Here is a 25,282-nt window from a genome sequence, read left to right on the forward strand (position 1 = left end):
AGAATTACTGAAGGAAATCTGTTTTTTCTAACCAAGAAGTAAACATTACATGTTCATGTTTGTAAATGGCTAAAATTATTTTATTTAAATTCTTCTGTTTTCTTTTTTTTTTTTTTTTTTTTGCCAGTCCTGGGACATGAACTCAGAGCCTGAGCACTGTCCCTGGCTTCTTTTTGCTCAAGGCTAGCACTCTACCACTTGAGCCACAGCACCACTTCTGGCTTCTTCTGTTTATGTGGTACTGAGGATTAAACCCAGGGCTTCATGCATGCTGGGCAAGCACTCTACCACTAAGCCACATTCCTAGCCTCTGTTTTCTTTTATATATATATATATATATATATATATATATTTTTTTTTTTTTTTTTTTTTTTTTGGCCAGTCCTGGGCCTTGGACTCAGGGCCTGAGCACTGTCCCTGGCTTCTTCCCGCTCAAGGCTAGCACTCTGCCACTTGAGCCACAGCGCCGCTTCTGGCCGTTTTCTGTATATGTGGTGCTGGGGAATCGAACCTAGGGCCTCGTGTATCCGAGGCAGGCACTCTTGCCACTAGGCTATATCCCCAGCCCCTCTGTTTTCTTTTTTAAAGACATCTTTCTAGCTACCAACTTCATAAATGTAATATTTCAAAGGAGTTAAAGAATAGAAATACAGTGGGGAAAGTGAATTTTTCCACATTCTCTGTGTACACATATGGAAATAACAAATCCCTTCATATGCCAGGCACCAGTGGTTCACACCTGTAATCCTAGCTACTCAGGAGGCTGAGATCTGAGGGATGCAAGTCAAAGCCAGCCTGAACAGGAAAGTCTGTGAGACTCTTATCTCCAGTTAACCACCAGAAAACAGGAAGTGATACTGTGGCTCCAAGTGGTAGAGTGCTAGTCTTGAGCTAAAGTATTCCAGGCCCTGAGTTCAAGCCCCACCACTGACCAAAACAAACAACAACAAAAAAAAAAAAAAACATCATATTATAAAAACATGCTAGTGGGCTGGGAATATGGCCTAATGGCAAGAGTGCTTGCCTCGCACCACATATGCAGAAAACAGCCAGAAGTGGCGCTGTGGCTCAAGTGGTAGAGTGCTAGCCTTGACCAAAAAGAAGCCAGGGACAGTGCTCAGGCCCTGAGTCCAAGCCCCAGGACTGGCAAAAACAAAACAAAACAAAATGCCAACTCAAAAATTTTAAATAGGGGGCTGGGGATATGGCCTAGTGGCAAGAGTGCCTACCTCATATACATGAGGCCCTGGGTTCCATTCCCCAGCACCACATATACAGAAAATGGCCAGGAGTGGCGCTGTGGCTCAAGTGGCAGAGTGCTAGCCTTGAGCAAAAAGAAGCCAGGGACAGTGCTCAGGCCCTGAGTCCAAGCCCCAGGACTGGCCAAAAAAAAAAAAATTTTTTTTAAATAATTTTAAAGTAAGTGATACTTTAATCTTAAGGATACTAAGTATGAAAAAGAATGAGAAGTAATATTACTATCCCCAAAATAATCACAATAAAAGAAGCAGATTCCACAGTTAATTTATACTTTCAGAAAACAAAGGAATATTTTATTATGGTCATTAATTTATATTACTTCATGCATATGTGAGAACACACTTTGGAGAAAACTTTAGAGGATAAAACTTTCTGAAGAAAATGGAAAAAACCAGAAGTTTTAAAAACTTAGTGCCCATTTCTAAAATAGCCACATATCTAAAATGTACTCATTTCCATTTCTTCTTTCTAGATTTTGACACTAGCCCCTTCTGTGACAGACACGGGAAATAAAGTTGTTAGGATCGCAATACTGAATAACAAGCAAAAGAGACTGAACATAAGCAACACACAGACACAGACACACACACACACACACACACACACGCGCGTGCGCCATGGAGTGTATGTCTGGTATTCAGGACTAAAGACATCATCTTGAGACAATCTGGGAATGAAAGAAAAACATTAGCAATTCTAGATCTACTACTAACATAGAGAAACATGAAGGAACCTATCTGGGCAAACAGAAACTGCTACTTCTAAGCCACTTGAAAACCATCAGATGTATGAGAGAAGTCCAAAAGGGAGTGCCAGGCTAGTCTAATAGAACCCAACCAGAATATATTCACAAGAAAACAGGCCAGAGGCAAAGAAAAGGATTTGCTGGGCTACTCTACTTTGAAGATAAATTTCTGTTTCCCTAGAGAATCTTATCAAACATATGGCAAAATGGGACTATTGTGTGCTAGTCAGGTACCAGAAGCCTAAAGTCAGACTTCTAGGCTTTTTTCACAGCACTGTGACCTTAAACAACTGGCTTGACCTCTCCAAGCTTGATTTTTCTCCTCTGGAATCAATCTGGCAAGGAGAAGGCTCTAGAGTTGATAAGAGCTCCAGTACAAGGATCAAGGTTCACTTTCCTTGGGGGGAAAAAAATAGTAGAATTCATAATATCAGATATACCAGATTACCTTATACTAGATACAAGGTACCTGATTCTCTGTGTCATCCCACCTGGACCAAAGGCAGAATATCATAGAGCTCTGATTCTTAGAAGCAAAAGTACCTAAAAGTAAAATCTCCAGCCAAAATAAGCCTACTTGGATAGCACCCTCTGTTATCTTTCCCCAAACTGCTCAGTTAATGCTTACTCCTTATGAGTTAGGTTTATTTTAAGGTAACTTGTAAATGTTGTATAGCTAATTCATCTTCTGTACTTTTGTTATAAAGAATGAGACATATTCTAAAAGTCCATGTGAAATCAAAGCATTATTACCTGATGTTACAATAGTATGGACTAAAGGCCGCTTAACATTTTTAAATTATTAGGACATTTATTAACTCCTTAAATAATCTCTTAAAAGGTTATTAGGACTTTTATAAAGTTAGTAGTGTGTTCATCAACTTTAAGCTGGCTTTCTTTTACTGATAAACCTAAAAATGGTATCTTCAGATTTAGTTTACATGTGTATGAAAAATTACAGTGCTTATACCCCTGAATTTTTAATAAAAATCAAGAAATGTCTGGCAAGCCGGATGTTGAACCACTGGCAAATGAAACAGGCTTTTGCTGCTGTGGAAACAGCCTGCCCCCCTATGTCATCCTAGAGCATGTAGATTTAACAAGCCTGCTCATGACAATGTCCTCACCCAAGCAAACAAGCAGGGAGCCCAACAAACACTAGCTACTGCTTGCTTCGGGCCATTTTGCATGTGTGGTTTATGCCTATTCTGCTGAAAGTCAGCTAGAATATGGTGGTTTGAGAAGGGAAAACTAGCTACAAAATTCACTAGTGTGTCCCAATTTCCTCATTCTCCATATGTATCTATACCTTTAATTTGTTCCTCTGCCTTCTAGAAATTGGCCCTGTTCCCCATTCAGAGAAATGAAGGCCATTATTCCCTCAGCTTAGGCCTAGTTTGGGAAATTGGAGAGGGATTGCACTTAATGAGGGAGGCTTCCTGCAGCAGGATCCTGCTGTGGCCACACAGTGCAATCAGGGTTCCTGTTGCTTTGTTATTTCTATCACTGCATTTCCCATACCATCTGTGACATTTGCTATGGTGTTAGAGGTCCCTCCCTCCACACTCACTGAATCTCACAAGATGGTGAACAGGTGAGATAATATAGATGAGCAAACACAAAGAAATCAGATTGCCCAATCAGATTCAACAGGAATTACAGAAGATCTCAGCCAGTACCCACATTAACAAAAGACTCCAAGGACACAGACACCACCAAAATAAACATTCTCTGAGAAAGCTCGGAAACTGTCTTGCACACTATACACATTCTTCTTTTGGATGAGGTTCATTGCGTCAACAGAAAAGGCCACATTTATTACAGAACATGTTTATTACCCCCTACTGCTGACATAGTTTACATGGCATTCTCCAGCAGGCTGTACCCCATAAAAGTATAAACTTCAGACTTACAGTGAACAATTTTAAAAGATGAAGTCCAGCCTGCAGAAAGTATTAGAAAGAATCTTCACTAGAAATGACACCATGTAATGTGAGGGTATATAGGTGGGGTTGGGAAGATGGGGGAGAACCATGGAAGGGGTAACTGACCATTTTGTTAAATTGAAACCACTTTGTACTACTTAAAGATTTTTTTTTAACAAAAAAAGAATCTCCACTAGTAAGTTGCATTATTGTATTTCCCTAGAATATGCTTTCGCAAAAGCCTTTCTCAACCAATAAGTGATACTAATTATAAGAACTGGAGCCATTAAACTATATCCTTTCCTTTTTCTTTTTTCAGTTTCAGATTAACATTTGACAACATAATTGAATTTTGAACAAACAGATGTAGAGGTTTATAGTTAAGATATCCCCAAACCTAGTTTTAAGCTTTAAAATAGTATAAACTGACCTAATTCTTGGCATCCTGTTTAGTTATTCCTTCCTTCCTTCCTTCCTTCCTTCCTTTCCTTCCTAAATGAGAACAATAAAGGCAGTAATAAGCTTTTAATTTGGGCTTGATTTTTTGGCTTGGTTTTTGAACTAAATAAAACCACAGTCTTCTAAGTACCCACTACTCAACCTGCTCAAGCCTTGTTTCACACAGTATTCACTCAGATATCTCCAGTAGTGTGCTGGCCTATGTTTAGCCAAACGCAAATGATGAACATGTTTGTGTTTTTGCAGGTATTCCATTGACAGAAGCAGTGACCCTGGGAGATTTTTCTACGTTGATATTACAACAGGTGCCCTGATGACCGCAAGACCCTTAGACCGGGAAGAATATTCTTGGCATAATATCACTGTCCTTGCTATGGAAATGAGTAAGCAGCATAATAAACTATTTTCCATCAAGTGACACAAATTGTCAAAAACAGAATTCCTGAAACTTATAAATAAACACACACACACACACACACACACACACACACACACACACACACACACACTTATGTGGGGGAAAACTGAAATCATGTTTTATGCAAATAAGTAAATGCATTCAGTACAAATACTTTTAAAGTATCTATTGGATGTAGAATGTTGCAAACAAAGCTTGCACACAAAGCATGCAAAACAGAAAAGGATATCACTTTACACCCAAATACCCACCTACAAGAAAAACAGAAGGTTCCTAAGTTTTCAGCCTTCAACAAGATTGCAAATTCACAAAGTAGTACAAAATTGTATCATTACTGGATGAAAAGAAACATCAATAACATCACTATCTTTTTATTTGCCTAACATACACAAGGCCCTAGGTTTGTCACCATCACTGGAAAAAACAGATTATTTAATACAATGTTTAAAATTTTTTATAATACTTACTAATGGTAAAGCATCATAAAACCAAAATTCCCTCATCTCCTGGAAAGGAAACTCAGCACAGCTACTCAGGAGGGCAAGTTGTCAAGTACTAAGATTCTTTAGTTACTCCTTACTTCAAGAAGTCTACTGTGAATATAGCTATGAATATCAGCAGAGATTTATATAATAAATTTTCCACTGTAGTAGACATTTCTCCTTATTTTATATAGGGAGAAAATAGGAATTACTAAATACATAATCCATATGTTTAAGTGAATTATGATACAACCTACAATATAATGAGAATATCAGCTCATATTTTCATGCTTTCAAAATATAGTCAGGGATAATAATCTTGGTTTAAAATTATTCTAAAGCCATTTTTATTTTGCTTAACTGTAATTTCTGTGTGTATGTTTTGGTACATATTTTTCAGACATTTAAGTTACCTATATAATGGGTATCTCTGATAGGATTACAGATCATAATCTTTTTTCAGGAATTTCTTTATTCCTCCTATCAATACATAATAATTTTATAATGAAAGCATAAATTGTCATTACATCATATTTTCTGATAACCAAGGAGTACCAATATATTAGGGCAAAAAAAACTGTAAAGATGAGATCGTTTTCAGAAAGAAAAGAAAACCTTAACTGAAAGAACAATGTATTCTGGGATTCAGTAAAATTATTTACTAAGAAAATTTCTGTTTCTTCTAACATCCATTTTGTCCTCGGGTTGGTAACTACATCAGAAAAAGACAGGAGGGGCGCTACTCGAGCTGTGATGCTATATCCTTGTGTGGTTATCGCCAAGGAAAAGACACAGACCAAAAAAGACCCATTTCCTCATGAGTGCCTACAGCTCCCACCCTAGCCGAAGATACAGATTTGGTACGCGTTTGATCCTATAATGTCCATTAAGCCCCTAAGTAGAAATAACAGCGCCGTTATCTGTATTCCAGTGAATAACTTGAAACCTTTTTTCAAAGGTAATTTAAAGAACTGATTACTTCACAGGAATAAAGCCAAGCAGTTCCACACAGCACGCATCCAATTATAGGAATGAGTGGTGTAAAAGCCCAGCACACAGAACTGACCTATCTTTAATTCTAGAACTCAACGTGTGAGCCAACAAGAGTCAAAACCTTTTTTAAAATTTGTTTTGTGATCCTTGCTTCCCCTGGGTCTTGCTCTCCTCCTCGCATTCCTGATGCCAAACACACCCCCGCTGAAATCTCCCTCCAGCTCTCCTCTACCAGGCACTGCACGCATCTAAGCCTGGGTCGCCATTTCCATCCATTCCTTTACAAACCAGACAGACCAGTTAAGTACCTACTTTCAGCAAATGGCTGCGTTCTGCATTGCTAAACTCTCACTTCTGGTTTTCTTTCAATTCTCTTTAGACAATCCCTCCCAGGTGGGAAGTGTTTCTGTCACAATCAAAATCTTAGATGTGAATGACAATGCTCCAGAGTTCCCCAGATTCTATGAAGCTTTTGTCTGTGAGAATGCCAAAGCTGGACAGGTAAGGTGGACTTGTGAGTTAGGGACAACTTAAGATAACCAAATTCATCACCACGGACAGTTGTACTCTGGAAACTAAGTTTCTAAACCAGACCCCTAGTTTCTTTGGAATCTGTATCACATTTTATAATCAAACCAGTGTTTTAATGATGGGATGATTCACGGTGTATCTCTCCACCTTCAAACTCAACTATATCTAAACTTAACTCCCTGAATTCCCCAATGATTGGCACAATACATCTTTACTCAAAGCAGAAAGTGGTTTCTACTCCAGTAGTAATTCTAAAAACTCATGTCATCTACTGACTTGAAATTTGGTGTGACCGTCTATTAAGCTCCTACACCTTTTTCCAAGCTCAGGATAATTCTGCTTCCACATACATTACATTTCTAGTCTACAAAGAACTAAAATATTATGCATCTAAGAATAGTTATAATGAAGCCAGAAGCCAATGTCTCATAGCTATAATCCTAGCTACTAAAGAGACTGAGATCTGAGGTTAGTACAGCAGTTCAAATCCCAGGCAGGAAGTACACGAGATTCTTATCTCCAATTAACCTCCAAAAAAGCTGGAAGTGACACTGTGGCTCAAGTCATAGAGCCCCTGCCTTGAACAAAGAAGCTAAGAAACAGACCCTGAATTCAAAACCCAGAACCAGCACAAAGTAAGTTACAGTGAAAACTTCACAGAACAAGAAATCCATGTTAGTGTAAGTATAAAGGAAGAACAAAAACTACATTTGCATGTTTGTTGTTCTGTAAAGTGTTTTACATGTGAACATGATTGGAAAAAAACAATGAAAAATTACACAGGTTACTAAGAGTCATGGGCCCAATACTAATAAGTTCTTAAATCATGCTCCTGATTTCTACTCTGGGAAACATCTTGAAGGTATTTTCAAAGGCATGAAGCTCAAGAACAATATGAACAACATAAGAACAATTGTAAACAATCAGGCTGCTTGCTCCACACTTTGCTCAATGTTTTGTGGTTTTCATTGTAGAGGTCTTTCACCACCTTAGTTAAGTTTATTCCTAGGTATTTTGTTAGACTATTATAAATGAGGCAATTTTCCTGACTTCTCAGCCTGTCCATCAGGAGACTTTCTAGGTAGGTATCATGATGTCTTTGTCACTAGGTAAAACAATCTGCCATCAGATTCAAAGTGGGATTTTGCTGGGCTCTAAAGCTTTTTCTTTGATGGTTAACTCACCTGATTTCATGTCCCTCCTTCAGCTAATCCAGACAGTCAGTGCTGTCGACCAGGATGACCCACACAACGGGCAGCATTTCCACTACAGCTTGGCTCCTGAGGCTGCTAACAACCCAAACTTCACTGTGCGGGACAACCAAGGTAATCAGGTGGATGCACAACTATGTGTACTTTGTTCTATAGCATAGGCTAAGACACTTTTAGTTACTGTACCATACAAATGGTATTACAGTTTGCCTGCCCTATAACAACAGAGAGGACACTGATGCTAACCAGAAGTCTCTTTTTAAAAAGATGAAGAGTGCCCTCTGCTGACTAAATTTTCATATCAGTAAGTTGACAAATGCATATTCGTGCTCATTATGTGCCAGAAACACAAAGGCACAGAGGCAAAGTCCACCCTTTATTCTTACACATAGAAAATGTGCTTATGTGTTCTTTCATGAGGGTAATAATCCAGAGCACCAACAAAAAGGCACTTAGAGAAGGAGAAAACTCTTAGAGATCATTTCTAATCAAAGTTCAGAGGAAAAGGGTGAAGAGCTCACAGAGCAAATGGAGGGCAAAGGCTAGATAATGAAGGTAGATAGCAAAGGGCAAATGCAGCAGTCTAGCCAATGAAACAACTTTGTGATTGAAGAAAACATACCCAGATGGGGTTCCTACTGCAGAAACTGCTCTCTGCCAGAAGTGGAATTCTAGGCTGTCCCCCAATAAGCACTAAGATTACCAAGGGATTTATGTACTCTGAATACTCAGGCAAAAATGAGGAGGGGGAGGTAGCTTTTGTTCTCTGGTCAGATGATCTGCTTCAAAGAAAGGTCAGAGCAATTGGAAAAGGAGTTGAAACCAGTCAGATGAACACCTTCTGTTGCTAACTCAGCTACTATCTAGATGACTTTGAGAGGTTATCAATTTTCTGGGCTAGAATCATCTCATTTCCATTCCAATTTTTAAAATCCTGATCATGTAACAATCTAAACAAAGAACAGAAAAAATGTTAGTCTCAAATATCAGTTACTTGAAAGGCTAAATACTAATTCACATATTATTTATATTATATTATATATATTATATTATATATTATATTATATATTATATCATAATATATATTATACTAATACATATATTATTTTATAAAACTTGAGAATCTCAAATCTGTGTTCTTCTAAATGTATGTTCCAGTCTTTATGACAACTGTACTGTCATAAAAATCACTATGATAATTTTGAGAGAAAAAAATCAATATGATTCTAACAACAGAAATACAATTAAATACCCTAAGGTTTTTATTGGGTCCAAGATTTTGAATTATTCATTAATCTGCTTCAGAGGAAAACCTTTCCTGTGATTTCCTTTGGCTCTGTGGGACTGACTTTACAAAGGAAACCCTGGGGAGAGGAGAATAACCCATCATGTTGTTCCTTCATATTTTCAGCCAAATGCCACTCCATTTCTTCATCCTCATACTTGTCAGAAACAATATGAACCAAAATGCTCCAAACTTCTTAAGATAATCGACTATGAGTACCAGTTCAGGGAACCAATGTGTTACAAAGATGAGCCAAGGGAACACATGTGAAAAATTACTCTCATTTGGAAGGTTTTCCAAAATATAATTCAGCACAGCCTCAACATGAAAACATGAAACATGACAAAAAACATGAATTGCTGACCATCACAGACGTTAGCCCACCAATATCATTTACTATGATTTATGTAAAAGCTGATTAATATGTGATACTGTACACCTACTATCAACGGAGTTCTCTACACCACTCCCATCCCTGAAACATGATGTCCTTTTGTGAATACAACGGGGGATTATCTCAAGTACAGCTTTTTATTTTTTTTGGCCTCAAAATGTGTGCGTGCGTGTGTGTGTGTGATAAACTACTTATTTCCTTAACTTGGAGATAATTTCACTTAGCATCGTCTTATGTGTTCATATGTACATAGCTATTGAGTTATTGTGATCATCTGCTAGGACTATCCTAGATATGTACTAATTATTACCAAGGAAGGAAACCATAGAGTCTATGTTTCTTTGGGTCTGGCTCACTTCACTTAGTATAATTTTTTCCAAGTCTTTCCATTTCCTGATGAATGGGGCAGTGTCATTCTGACAAAAGCATATAATTCAAAGTTATGGAAATAAGTGGTTTATCATTGTTGTTATTATTTTCAACATACCATGTGAAATTATGCCTTTTTCTTTTATCTTTCTTCCCCATGTACCCCTGATGTCACTGTAACTGATTTTGGTACCCAGGTTATTGTATATATGTTTTTTTGGAACTAGGAAAGGGAAGGGGAACATCAAAATAGAGAGACAAAGGGTAAAAGGTGAACCAATGCAATAGCCACACTTACAAAACTACATGCTATACACCAACTGTACAACTCAGGGTTGGGGAGGGAATTGGGAAGGGAGGAAGGTGGGAGAAAAATGAGGGAGGAGGTAACAAGTTTGATAAGAAATGTACTCACTGCCTTATGTATGAAACTGTAACACCTCTGTACACCACTTTAAAAACAAATAAATTAATAAAAATGTATATATAATCATAATCACTTCACAGCTTCAAAGGCATTTTCCCATCTTTGTTTTATTTGATTTTTTTGTAATAAAAAGCCACAATCTTAAGGAAATTACTAATCCCTCTGATACTCACGGCCCCATTTGATACATAAAGAAATAGACAAATAATCACAAAGTAAGGAAGCATTTAGACAAGAACCAGAAGTTGATCCTGTTGTAATGCACTCATGTCGCACATGGGTGCACACATATACTTGTTCTGTGTCACCTCAGAAACAAATACTCTTTACAAACAAATTACTATACCCCTTATTATCATATTCAACAAAAAAAAATTCCAAATGGCTCTATAACTTGGCCCCTCTGCAAGCTAGTCTCAGAACTTTAAAGCTGGTATTTATTTTTTTTACTCAAGTAATTCTTAGATCAAGAAATATATATTTAGTAGACATACTATAATACTATAATGAAATACAGCCCAATGTCAGTCTTGCTTAAAAATCATTATCATCTAGCCTAGATTAAAGAAAAATAAAGACCAGTTCCATTTAGAGAAAAACTTGATATCTAAAGAAGCAAACAAAGCACAATTCAGAGTACTAAGTTATGAAGTCTGGACAAGTGTTCAGTAGAGGCTTGTGCTGTAAGTCGACAGAACAATGGTCTCCTCAGCTTGGCAACCACTTGTTCTCTTCTCCTACTCAAAAGAAAAGAAGGGGAAAGGAAGAGATTACAAATATCTAAATAAGTTTTGAAAGTTAATATAGCTAAACTACATACACAGCTGAATAGCACAATGGAAGGTATGCATACTTTAGAGTCAGCGGGAACAGAATTCAACTCCCAGATCTGCAATTAACTAGGTCAGTAACTTTGAAATAATTGCAAAACCATCCAAGGCTTTAGTTCTCACTATACAAAGATGAATTATTATTATCTCATCAAACTGTGAAGGTTAAACAAGGCACTACATGAACAATCAAGAGTAAGGAACTAGCATCTGAGCACTCAAAACACCATAGCTGTTTCCATAAAAAACTGGCCAACCTCAGTAGACGAATGGATAAGGAAAATGTACATATACACAATGGAATTTTATGCCTCTATCAGAAAGAATGACATTGCCCCATTTGTAAGGAAATGGAAGGACTTGGAAAAACTTATACTAAGTGAAGTGAGCTAGACCCAAAGAAACATGGACTCTATGGTCTCCCTTATTGGGAATAATTAGTACAGGTTTGGGCAAGTCATAGCAGAGGATCACAAGAGCCCAATAGCTATACCCTTATGAACACATAAGATGATGCTTAGTGAAATGAACTCCATGTTATGGAAACGACTGTTAGATCACTGTTGTAATAACTTTCAACATGCAATGTGAAACCGTAGCTTCTATTGTTGATGATCCTTTTGTATGCCTTTCCTGTGGTGTACCTTCACTATCTCTGTATCTTATCTGAGTACATTGGAAACCATGTATACAGGTATTAGAACTAGTAAACTGTAAGGGAATACCAAAATCAAGAGACGCGGTAAAAAAAAGACAAATGATTACAAAAGCAATACTTGCAAAACTGTTTAGTGTAAATCTACTGAACAACTCATGGGGGGAAAGGGAAAGGGGGAGGGGGAAAGAGGGAGGAGGTTAACAAACAGTACAAGAAATGTATCCAATGCCTAAAGTATGAAACTGTAACCGCTCTGCATATCAGTTTGACAATTAAACAAAAAAAACTGGGGCTGGGGATATGGCCTAGTGGCAAGAGTGCCTGCCTCATATACATGAGGCCCTGGGTTCCATTCCCCAGCACCACATATACAGAAAATGGCCAGAAGTGGCACTGTGGCTCAAGTGGCAGAGTGCTAGCCTTGAGCAAAAAGAAGCCAGGGACAGTGCTCAGGCCCTGAGTCCAAGCCCCAGGACTGGCCAAAAAAAAAAAAAAACTGGCCAAGAGGAGGAGGAGAACCAGAAATACTGATCACCACTAATGAGGTTTACTTCCATTAGACCTGTGAAATGTGAAACATACCTAGTGAATCTTTCATGTTGGTAGTATTGTCTTTGAAAGTCTCTAATTCTGTATCTGACTACAACTCTCAAGTTGTTCCTCTGCTGTTCAATATAGCTTTTAGAATTCAAAGCCATCGTGGAAATTTGCAAATACATATTTTTTAGTTCAAAATATATCACTGGACAAATATAAACATAAATCCAGGGCTGGGAATGTGGCTTAGCAGTAGAGTGCTTGCCTAGCATACATGAAGCCCTGGGTCTGATTCTTCAGCACCGCATAAACAGAAAAAGCTGGAAGGGGTGTTGTGGCTCAAAGGTAGAGTGCTAGCCTTGAGCCAAAAAAAAAAGAAGCTGAGGGACAATGCTCAGGCACTGAGTCCAAGCTCCTGGACTAGCAAAAAAGAAAAAAACAACATAAATCCATGTACTCATTTTCTAGGAATACATTTAAGAATTCAGACAAAAGAGGAATAAATTCTAGTGTTCTATTATATAAAAGGATAATTATCCTCAGTGATATCACATAGATCAAAATACGAGAGGATTTTACACACTGTCATCTCAAAGAAAGAACAATTGCATAAGATGATGGATAACATGACTACCCTTAGTTGATTATTACACAATGTATGAATGTACTGAAATAAACCACCATATCCCACAAAGATGAATGATTAACTTTAAAAAAAAAAAGGAAGAAAATAACGAGTGTTGATAATCAGGATGAAATTTTCATTAAGTTCATATTAATTGCACTTAGACCACCGAGCCAGAAGAAATAATAGAATATGTCATTTTATTATTAAAGGATTTGAAATAAGCTTCTACTAAATGAGCAGGTTCTTCAGGAAGCTGGTGACTGAAATTCAGAGGCATAAAAGAAAATGGCAAGAGACATGAATCCCAACTAAAGTGGCAAAAATAAGCAATCTGCCGCAGCCACATGGGCTTCTCAGCACTCTTTTCCTGGAGGCACAAAGCAGCATTGGGGCCTTGGCGAGCTGCTGAACAGGAACGAAACAGGGACTGCAAGTGGCCAGCGATTGTTCATTTCTGTCAAGCTTTCCCAGGGACACTCTGGTTAGATCTGAAGGCTGACAGTTTGCCGTGGGCATTTTATGTCATGAAGGGTAACACAGATGTTCAAAAAAAGAGTTTCTCTCCTATGCCTTGGGGTTGTGCCTAAGAGCAAGCAAAAATCTTGGCTTCTGAATCTGAGTGCTCATCCAGGCCGATGTCCCATCAGCCACAGCTGAACACCTCTAGGCAATTTCGACTACCCTGCTCTCTCCCTGTCTGTCCCTGTCTCCTTGCTTTCCTCAAATCAAAACATTTAACATATCTAATTGTTTCTATCATTGTCTTCTCCTTACTTTTTTCCTTTCCCTTTTTCCATCCTGGAACCCCTTGCTCCCTCAGATAACACGGCCCGGATTCTAACTAGGAGGTCTGGCTTCCGGCAGCAGGAGCAGAGTGTCTTCTACCTGCCTGTCCTGATCGCCGACAGTGGGCAGCCGGTGCTGAGCAGCACAGGCACACTGACCATCCAGGTCTGCAGCTGTGACGACGAGGGCCACGTCATGTCCTGCAGCCCCGAAGCCTACATGCTCCCCGTCAGTTTGAGCAGGGGTGCACTCATCGCCATCCTGGCCTGCATCTTTGTCCTCTTAGGTGAGTAGGGAGCCTCTTCCTGTGGTTCAGAGCCCTAAAATATGCCTTCTCAGTAACCGATGTCCCCATAACTCAGTTATTCCCAACTGGTCTTCCACTCCATGCTTACAGAAAAGACTTCAGGAAGAAAATGTTGAAATTACAAGCAGGTCTTCACTTCAAGTCCTCTTTGGCAAGATTAAAGCATATTTTTACAAAGCATCTACTAGAAGCCCAAACATCATGCCCTGTGCTTGGTTTTTTTTGTTGTTGTTGCTGGTGGTGGTGGTTTAATAAGACAGACACATCCCCGCCTTCACAACTTACTTACAAACAGAGCAAGCTTATTTCTGACACCATAGTTCCTAAACTGAAGTTTTGGAGAACATACAATAATCACTTCTTCTAATTCCTTCATTCCAGATAAGTATTAGCTAAATCATAAAGGGGCAAATGACAGGCCCAGAGCTAAACAAAATGGGCAGAGCTAAGGCTGAATTCACTTCCTGGATTCTCATGCTCAGATTCTAGAGATAGTAATTAATAAACTGAAGGAAAGAACAGGGTATGTATCTGGGTAGGACTGGGATAAAGGGGAGACAGAACAACTGGTCAGTGAAAACCTCATCAAAAATGAGAACTCTGGAACAAAGATCTGAAGGAAGTGGTGGAGTAAACCACTGACTGAATGGCTAGGGAGCACACTGAAGCCACTGGTGCCCCCCAAATCCCATCTAACGAAGAGCAGTGACTAAACAAGGCCTGTTTACCTCTGCTAACAAATAAAAGAGGTGACAACAATGTGAGTTCCATAGAGAGATAAGCAGCATAAATAATGACTTTCTAAATGCTTGTTGGATCCTTGGATCAGAGAGAATTACTATGGTGTCTGGTCCATGTCTGTATTGACAATTAAACCTGCCTGTAGTTTCTGGAGTGTCCATAAGGTGGCATCGGGAGTCCTTGAGTACAGAACAGGAAAAGCATTATGCCTTTGAAGAAACTTGTTTCTAGAAGCTTCCAGATGGCTTTTATTTCCATCTTTAAAAAGAAAAAATGTCTCCAGTTCATCTTGGCTCACAAAGAGCCATCATTACAAAAGGACTGATTTAAAGAGAATGGCTCAGAAGAGCTCTCAGTTAGAAAAGGTATGCAAGGAATACTTTAATTTGTTCCTCCCAGGCCCAATCTGTCTTCTTTTGAAGAATAAACAGTTTTCAATAGCTAAACTAAGCAGAAATATCATAAAGTCATGGCTTTATACATCCTTATTTCTGAGAGAGTACTTCCCATATTAGACTTTATAAAACTGTAAGATCTGAATTTTAGTTGACTTATTAACAAAATACCATATTTTGTGGACAATTCAATAAATATGTTGATTTTGAGTATCTTCTTTGCAGGACTGTTTTGTAAGTTTTAAATGTGTATATAAATAACTTCTAGAAAATCTCCTAAGCCCCATGCATACTACCTATAGTACCAAAAGAAGAAACCTCCCTAAAACTGATTCTCATTCATCAGGGGATCAAGGAAGCTTTTCAATTAAATAGATCGTTTCCACAAATCTGGTTTCCTTGACATAATACAATATTGATTATTTAAGTTATATTACAAAAAAAACCAAGATATTTAGCAACCCTTACTTTTGAAGAGATGACCAGTTCTATAAACTGCTTAATCCCCATGACCATCAGACTTCCCTTCAGAAGATATTCAAGATTTTGTTTTTTTCATTTTTTCTTTCAAGAGAAAGGACCTTGCTATGTTCCCAACCTGTCCTCAAATTTCTAGACTCCTCCTAGCTTAGCCTCTCAAGTAGCTGGAACTGGAACTACAGGCACATCCTATTGTTCCAGGCTACTCATTTTGTTTCCTAGGCATCTTACAAAATACTACTACTACCACTCCAAGGTAAATCCCTGTGTAAATCTCTTCCCACTCTTTCAAAGTGGAAAGTCACTGCTCCTGCTACTGTGCCCTTTGGCAACACTTGTGACCCAATGAAAATCCTTATCACTGAATTGGATTAATCATCAGCATCTTTAATCTCCTTAGATTGCAAATTCCTAAAAGTTCAGGTTAAAATCACTCTTGCTTCCCTCTTGCTTACCATAGAGGACAAGAAAATTTCAGTTTAATAACTGTTTATTGACTCCTAGAAATACAGCATGCTTACTTAAAATTCCATTTATGTGTCTTACCTTTAATCCAAATCACTATTCAACCTTCAAAACTCAGTACAAGCCCCATTTCCTTACAGACCTCTTAGTCTCTTTTCCTGAAATCTCAACTCTAATTTCATGCCTCACATTTTTATAAAGAAAATGTGCATGAGTTTCCGATGTGTGCATTTTGTCATCAAAGCTATTCACGGAAATAGTAACACAGCGAACTGCAATTTATACAAAAGGCTTATCTTATATTGAAATACTTTAAAAATCATTGCTGTGTTACTGGTCAGTCTAAAATCTCTTACCGCACATCTGGACTCCATTTCCAGCCCCTAACCCTTGGATAAACTGGGGTCTTATGCTGCAGGATTGTCAAACTCTCACAGTTTGCCAGCTGTGACAAAGCACAACAGAAGGAAAAAAAATCAATAACAGCTAAAGCTTCAACACACTTCCTGGAAAACGTTTTCAGTCACAGAGATAAACAGCTCAATGGGATTATCTCTATCTCTCCTTTAAACCCCAGTGAACATATCCTGGGGAAAAAAAAGCATTTGTTGGGAAAAAAATTTTACCCAAAGCTGCAAGGGCACATTAGTGTGGTGCTTCTTTGATAACACGGTGAGTTATATAAAATGCCACCGCTTATTCTCTCCTTTACACACACACACAGTTGAATCCAGAAAGACATAACCATCTTTCTAATGAAAGGGTTTTGTGACAGATCTTAGATTATTATGGGAGCACAGTATTCATTTGTGCTGTTTTTTTTGGAGGAACTATGAAAAGGCAGTGACAATAGTTGAGGTGTCTATGTGCATATTCATTATATGACTGTATTTATTGAGTAGAATCCTATTAAAACGCTAATTAAGTAGATTCCACCTACATGACAAGATTTTTCACGTTACAGTAAAAGAAATGCTTATTCATTATACAAACAGGGTACATGACCCGATCCTTCGTTTACCTTACCCGGCAGGCCCTAGTTTTTGCACTTAGTTGGTACATGTGAACACGCAAACACACACAATGTAAAAAGACTGTATGCTGAGCCAACAGGAAACTTCATTTGCAAGCCCTCAATCGGACATGGCTGACTGAGAAAGGTGTGGCTCGGGTGACACTCACATGTTCTTGGCCAGTGCTTCTGTTCAATGCAGATTATTCGTAATCCCGGGTCCTGTGGCTCATGCCTGTAAACCCACGCCACTCAGGAGGCTGAAATCTGAGAATCATGGTTCAAAGCCAGGCGACACAGGAAAGTCTGTAAGGACTGTTAGCTCTGACAAACCAGCAAACGCCGGAAGTAGAGCTATGGCTCAAGTGGTAGAGGGCCACCCCTTCAGTGAAAAAAAAAAACCTCAGGGACCAGGGACCAGGCCCTGAATTCAGGTCCCAGGCTGCCCCCTCCCCCACACCTGCACAGTATCCATAGTGACAGGACGCTCGCGCATGCGCACCCGCGGGCTCACCCAGCCTCCTCTCACTGGTACTTCCGCTCCGTGTCCCCGCAGTGCTGGTGCTGCTCTTCCTGTCCACGAGGCGGCACCGGAAGCGGCCGTACGTGCTGGACGACGAGGAGAACATCCATGAGAACGTGGTGCGCTACGACGACGAGGGCGGAGGCGAGGAGGACACGGAGGCCTTCGACATCGCCGCCCTGTGGAAGCCGCGCGAGGCGCAGGCGCGGCCGGACGCGCGGCAGGACATGCTGCCCGAGATCCAGAGCCTGTGCCGCCGCGTGCCGCAGGCCTGCGCCGTGGGCAGCTCGGTGCACGGCTTCGTGCTGGCCAAGCTCTACGAGGCCGACGCGGACCTGTGGGCGCCGCCCTTCGACTCTCTGCAGACCTACACGTTCGAGGGCGACGGCTCCGAGGCCGGCTCGCTCAGCTCGCTGCAGTCGGCCGCCTCGGACTCGGAGCAGAGCTTCGACTTCCTCACGGACTGGGGGCCCCGCTTCCGGAAGCTGGCGGAGCTCTACGGGGCGTCGGAGGGGCCGGCGCCCGTGTGGTGACGGGAGCTTCGCGCGTGCACGGTGGACGGAGCGACGACGGAGGGCGAGGGCGGACGTGGCGCGGTGGATCCTGGGAGAGACGGCGTTGGAGAGAGAGCAAGGCCGGGCGGGAGGACGCGCGCCCGCTCTCCCTCTCTCTTCCGGATCAGCTTTACTTGACTACAGGAAGTGGAAAAAAAAAAGTCAAACGATGACCCGGAAGAGGAAGGAAAGCACCCCGAGGGCTCCTTCTTGTTTCCTGTTCCTTGTCCTCCTGCTGGCATTGCATTCCTAGGTTTGCAATTCAAGGTGTTTAGCCAGAGCTTCCTTTTTAAAAACGATTTCTTCTTTATGTTTCTTTTGGTTTGGGTTTGTTGTTGTTGTTGTTGTTTCATTCAAGGTATTAGGCAAAAGCTTTTTCTTTTCCTTCCTTCCTCCTTGTTTCCTTAGGAATTCAGGATGTTAGGTGAGAGCCTTTTCTTTTCCATTGTTTTTGGCCGGTGTTTTTCTTAGCAATTCAAGGTGTTAGGCAAAAGCTTTTTCTTTGGGGAGGTTGCCTTGTGTTTTTTTTTTTTTTTTTTTTTTTTTTTTTTGGAGAAATTAGGCTAAAAGCTTTCCATGTTTTTTGTTTATTTGGGAATTTAAGGCATTAGGTGACAGCTTTTTCTCTTTTTCAGTAATTAAAAGGTGTTAGTAGAAAGCTTTCACTTTTCGTTTCGTGTTTAGGAATTCAGGGTGTTAGGAAAAGTTTCTTTTCATTTTGATTTTGGTTTCTTAAGGAATTCAAGGGGGTAGGCAACCTTTTGTCTTGTCTTGTTGTTGTTGTTGTTGATTTTAAACCACTTTGCTACTACACGAAGGTCCTGGTCATATATACTGAGATAACAAGTGAACACAGACGGAAAGTTCAACTTGTTCCTGCTGTTTTTGTGTGGTTGGTTGGCTTTGGTGTTTACGTTTTGTTTGTTTGTTTTTTTTTAATCTTATTTTCCACTTGCTTAAGAGGTCTACTGGATCATCAAACCACACAGAAACCTACCCACACAAAAGAACACTGAAAAATTGTTCCTCGGTGAAATTAACCTACTTCTGGGATAGATGAAATTTCTTTTAACCCTTTGAGACAAGGTGAAGACTGAATCAGCCTTGCATGGGGAATAGGTGGGAGGGTGGGGAAAGGAAGAGATGTTGACTTTGTGCTCAAGTTTAATAGCTGAACCAAGAGTTATTGGCACAACAGATAACCTGGTGTCATTGAGTTAGAGTGCTTCTGTTCTCTCAGCTCTTTACTAGACCCCTGCAAAAGTGTTCAGAATGAAACCTGGAAAACCTGCCTCTTTTACACTGTAGATGTCTCTTCCATGTGCCAAATGTGGAGATTAGATGCTACAAATGAAAGCCAAATAAAAAGAAGTATCTGATAAAAGCATGGGTTAGAGGGCTTTCCTAATCTGTGTGAGGTCAATCCAAGGGATGTTTACATACTGTAGATAACCTACTTGAACAAAAATCAGAATTATAGAGAATGGATGTAAGAAAATTACATGTATAAGTTTTGTATATTTGTTAATAATTTTGGTAATAAATATGATGTACTGCATCTCAGTACCTTAGCACTTCTTTTAATAAAAGTGAAATAGAAGGGACAGTCTATTGAAAGTCTGTTTTACTGGTGAGCAGGTGGAAGATGACTTTGTGATCCTGCTTTAGACTCATGTTCCTGGGGCTGGGACTAATTTATAGGGAAGAAGCAATGTCAAGGAAGTATAAGACTGTGCATTCTATTTTGGTCACTGAACAGATGAATGTTACGGTTTAAAAACTTGAGTTCAGTTTTCAAGAACATTCTTCATTTATCTCCGAAAGGAGTGTCATTTAATACAAATAATACAATATCAAGTTTAGCTCACATTTTTCACTTTGTGAGAAGATACTACCCAAAATCACCAGGAAAATACTTTCATCTCTGTTTTATTGCCAAATGATAGCTCATTCACTCCAGATAAACTCCTAGAAGATTAGAACCATATTTTATTCATATTTCCATTCCCTATTGTGGTTAACAGTCCTTTGCATGCAGTAGATGCTTTGGGGATATAATAAAAGCATCTACTTGACATACAATTGCTAAATTGTGAACAAAATAGCTTTCTGAAAAACCTTGATTCTGGTAGCAACCCACAAATTTTAATGGGTATCAGCCTCAAGTAGGACTAGGTCAAGCACCTCAACTTAAGAATTTCTGATTTGTTAATCTGGGGGAAATTTGTCTTTCTAACAAATTTCTAGATAATGCTAATGATGCTGATCCAGGAAACACATTTTGAGGATATCTGGTATACAGTTGCCCCCCCATCTCTCTCTCTCTCTCTCTCTCTCTCTCTCTCTCTCTCTCTCTCTCTCTCTCTCTCTCTCTCTCTCTCTCTCTCTCTCTCTCTCTCTCTCTCTCTGTGTGTGTGTGTGTGTCTCATTAGATTATTGGCCTACTTGAGGTCCAACAAAGTGGTATTATGAATATGTTATAGCTTTTAAAAAATGACAGTTTACTGATAACGAGTGCTGATAAAGGTATGAGAAAGCAGACAAAGGTATGAGAAAGCAGACAAGGGTCTGATAACCAATACCTGGTTTTCTATAGACTACATCAAGAACTAGGCAGATTCTCATCTTTGGCTTTTTACATGCTAAGAAAGGCATTCAGTTCTCACCCATCTTCCTTGAGGGTAAAGTATAATGCAAATATATATGACAAAGAAAAAAATGCAAAACATGAACTTGAGCCCAAACTGGACTTTTCAGCATATTAATTAGGTGAATGTGGGCAAATTAACATCTATGACATTCTTCTTTTCTACCACAACTCCTGAGAGTTTTGTGACTATTCCACTTTGTGTTGCATGCTTTACCACTGAGAACAGCTGTTATTCTCACCACAGGGAGTTATCGTGCTCTGCATTCTGCAAATGGTGGTCCCCAAGACACTGGGCATGAAGTGATTACACAGAATTTTCTGGGTCTTCTGGCCCCTGGGAGGGTGTTTAATAGTGTGCTATAGGAAGTGTATAAAAGAAGCACAAAACAGGAAATCCATTTCAACTTATCCTGTAAGTTGGAAGATATTGCTCCCCTCCAAATGAACTTTACAATTCTCTCTGCTGCTTATAGTGTACCATAATGCTGCTCCCTGGTTGAAGCTGTGGGGGAAGAGGGAGGGAGGCCCGGGGTGGGAAAGAGGTCATCACTGCTACACAGTGTGCTAAGGTTAGGCCAGAGAGCTATAAAATGATTCCTCTGTTTCTTTGTTAACAGGTAGATCAAGTAGTCTGTGATTGACATGTTAGAAGAAAACAGGCCTCTGTAGGAATCAGTTGATTCCCTTGCATTCAGTCTGAAACTATCCTAAGAACACTGTGAATAAATTCACCATGGATTTTGTGAATCCCAAAAGGAAACTATTTCAGCGTGGTAGATAGCACAGCCAAAACCAGAATGGATCACACAAGAAAACAATTCAGACAAGTGAGTATCGATACAGGTGTATTGTTTAAAGGCTGACACCAGCTCACTGGTAATACAGAACAAGACCTGGATAGCAGAATTGACAGCAGTATGGCACTTTATGAGAAGAAGATACATTCCAGAAGTAGATCTCACTACAGATCAATTCATACTCAAACACATTTATCATTATTTGTAACAGAATTTCTAGGATACTATTATGTGTATATATTAGAACTTAGAGGCCTTATGCTTAATTTTTGAGGATCGAGGTTCTGGTGCAGGGAGTAGATAAACTTAGGTCAAGGCTTCTTTCAAAAATGATCAACTGAGGGCTGGGGATATGGCCTAGTGGCAAGAGAGCTTGCCTCGTATACATGAGGCCCTGGGTTCGATTCCCCAGCACCACATATACAGAAAACGGCCAGAAGTGGCGCTGTGGCTCAAGTGGCAGAGTGCTAGCCTTGAGCAAAAGGAAGCCAGGAACAGTGCTCAGGCCCTGAGTCCAAGGCCCAGGACTGGCAAAAAAAAAAAAAAAAAAAAAATGATCAACTGAGCCAGACACCATGGCTCATGATTGTAATCAAAGCTATTTAGGAGGCTAAGATCTGAGAATTGCAGTTCAAAGCCAGGCTGGGCAATAAGGTCCATGATACTCTTGTCTCCAATTAATTACCAAAAATCTAGTAGTGGAGCTGTGGCTCAAGTAGTAGAACACAAGCCTTGAGGGAAAAGAAAATCTCAGGGACAGCACCCAGGCCCTGAGTTCAAGCTGTAGGACTGGCACAAAAAAAAGTAAAAGAATTCAACTGGCCTTGCATTGGTGGCTCACACCTATCATTTTAACTATGAGAACACTAACCTGAAGAGAAAAACAAAAACTCAAGGACAGTGCTCAGACCATGAGTTTAAAGCCCCAGGACACAGATAAAAAAGAAAGAGAGAAAATAGAAAGATCAACTAATGAGACATATGTCTCTTATGACTCAAGTTATCAAAGCAACATGAATTCTAGTTTATAATGCATGTAATTAGCCATAATACCAATCCAAAATGCAAATTTTTTTAAACTTTCTTTTCCAGGGAGGAAAATTTGGCAATCCCACTCCATTAATTCAGCTCCCCTGTTGGTTTTTTAAAGATGATCAGATGGCTGAGGATGAGAGAATTTCTTCCACTCCAGTACTTCAGCCATGTGTCCACCTTTCTCATACCTATGCTGCCAAAGGCTGTACTTCCTACCCCAGAAAGCTGTAGGCCACTTCTCTAGAGTATCCAATCTTTTCTAATTTTTTAAGCGATTCATATCCTAGGTTTTACTTCTCTTTATTTCCTATGACCTATTCCAGTTACTGTTGCTGCATTTAAAAACAAAATCTTAGTATTATTAAATGATAATAATTTTATGGTGCTCAGATTCTTCAGGCCAGAAAGGGCATACCAAAAAACATTTGGGGCTTCAGCTGAGGAAAAAGCTAAGGGTGATTCAAGGACTGAGAATTAACTCACTCGAAGATTTGTTCATCCATGCGTCTGGTATTTGGTGCTGGCTATCAACTGGGACCAGATGGAACTTCTGTCATCCCCATCTCCTCATCTGGCTGCTTGGACTTCATCACAGCCTGGAGCCTGGGATCCAAAAGAGAATATCACAAAGAAACCAGGCAGAAATGGAGTCACCTTTTATCACTTCAGAAATCAGGTCGCATTGTGGCTATGATGGTGACAAGCTTTGCCATTTTGAACAAGAGGAAATGTGGACTCTACCCCTCAACAGAAAATACCAGAAGAAAAGAAGAAATAATGTTGTACATGTTGGAAAGTTCAGTTGGCCACATCGTCTTTTCCTTTTTTTCTATCTTGCCACTTAGTCTTACCCCAAGACTCACTTTTGATTCATTCACTATTCCTTTCCATTTCTCCACTTTCCTTTTCCCTTAGAATGCATTCTTATTGTATAGAACTCTTGTCTAAAATGCAGCCTTATCTCTACTACTTAGTACTTCCAGAAGTAAATTTATGCATGGTGAAAATATCTTACAAAACATTTGATATTACACAGGCATAAAATATATTTTATTGAGGAGCAATTATCATTCAATAAACTGTACATACATAATTAAGTATGGTTTGGTGAGTTCTGACCCACTTATACACACATGAAATCATTACTACAGTTGAGATAATGAATATGTAATATAGCTGTAAAAGTTTTCTCAGGGCCTTTGTAACACCTGCGTCTCATCTTGTTGTAATCTCTCTTTTCATCACTGTGGTTTTTCCTAGACATAGGAAACATCTTTTCTGGGATTTCTTTATATTTTCTACACATAAATCTTTAATCAGATTCATTTTTGCAAAGATAAATTCCAAGTCTGTCTTTCATTCTCTTCAGTAGATCTTTTAAAGATCAGAAAGTTTATTGTTTGCCTTTTTTCCAGTACCAGGGTTTGAACTCAGGGCCTTGTACATGCTCAGCTTTCTTGCTTGTGCCTGGCACTCTACCACTCTACCCACACCTCTAGCCCAGCTTTTGCTGGTTATTTTGGAGATGCAGTCTCCAAAGACTTTTCTGCCTAAGCTGCATTTGAGTCTCAATCACTTGATTGTCAACATCCTGAGTAGCTAGGACTATGGGCAACAGCTACAGGCATCCAGAAGGTTTTGATTTTTATTAAAATCAAGTTTATTCATTTGTTCCCTTACATAGTCTTCCTTTAGTGTGATTTTGAGAAATTTTCACTCAGACCAAAATCACAAAGATCTTTTTCTGTTTTATTTTTAAAGTTCTGTACACTTAGGTTTTATATTTAGGCTTACACTCCATTCTCAATGTATTTTTATAGATTGTTAGGTATGTTTGAGGTCCTTTACTTTTTTACTTGTGTGTATATATCTGTGTTAGTACAATCTATTTTTTTAAGATAATCATTTTTCACTGCATTGTCTTTGACTCCTCTTGTGGGTAGAATTGTGTCCCTTCCCCCAGAACATGTGTTCAAGATCTAACTCCTTGTGCCTGTGCCCGTGAACGTTTTGAAAATAAAGTGTTTGTAGGTGCAATTAAGTTAAGATGAGGTCATACAGGATTAGTGTGGAACCTGAGCCAGTGACTGTCTGTCATTGTTATAATAAAGAGAGGTTTGGAAGATGAGATAGGGATAGTGGAGAACATGTGATGATGGAGACAGAGAGGGATGGTGCCTCTACAAGCCCAGAATATCAAGGTAGGCAGCAAGCTACCACGAGAAGCTGGGAGAGAGGCTTGAGACAGCGTTTCACCCTGAGCTCCAGAGGAAACAAACTCTGCCAGCACCATAATTTCATACTCCTGGCTGCCAGAACTATGAGAGAATAAATTTCTATTGTTTTACAATTCCCAGTGTGTGTTCCATGCAGTTCCTCATGGCT

General features: G+C 39.5%; 1 protein-coding gene across 2 annotated transcripts in view; it reads left to right on the plus strand.

The window, feature by feature from the left end:
• Positions 1-18,453, plus strand: part of Cdh20 (cadherin 20) — a 171,605-nt gene extending 153,152 nt beyond the window's left edge. For both annotated transcript variants that reach the window (XM_048363012.1, XM_048363013.1), the window contains exons 8-12: positions 4,636-4,772; positions 6,662-6,783; positions 8,021-8,138; positions 13,973-14,224; positions 17,895-18,453. In XM_048363012.1, coding sequence (XP_048218969.1) covers positions 4,636-4,772; positions 6,662-6,783; positions 8,021-8,138; positions 13,973-14,224; positions 17,895-18,394 — 1,129 coding nt within the window. In that variant the 3' untranslated portion in view covers positions 18,395-18,453. The remainder of the gene's footprint in view (positions 1-4,635; positions 4,773-6,661; positions 6,784-8,020; positions 8,139-13,972; positions 14,225-17,894) is intronic.
• Positions 18,454-25,282: the final 6,829 nt, after the last annotated feature.

Source organism: Perognathus longimembris, chromosome 15, assembly GCF_023159225.1.
Source record: "Perognathus longimembris pacificus isolate PPM17 chromosome 15, ASM2315922v1, whole genome shotgun sequence".
NCBI lineage: Eukaryota > Metazoa > Chordata > Mammalia > Rodentia > Heteromyidae > Perognathus > Perognathus longimembris.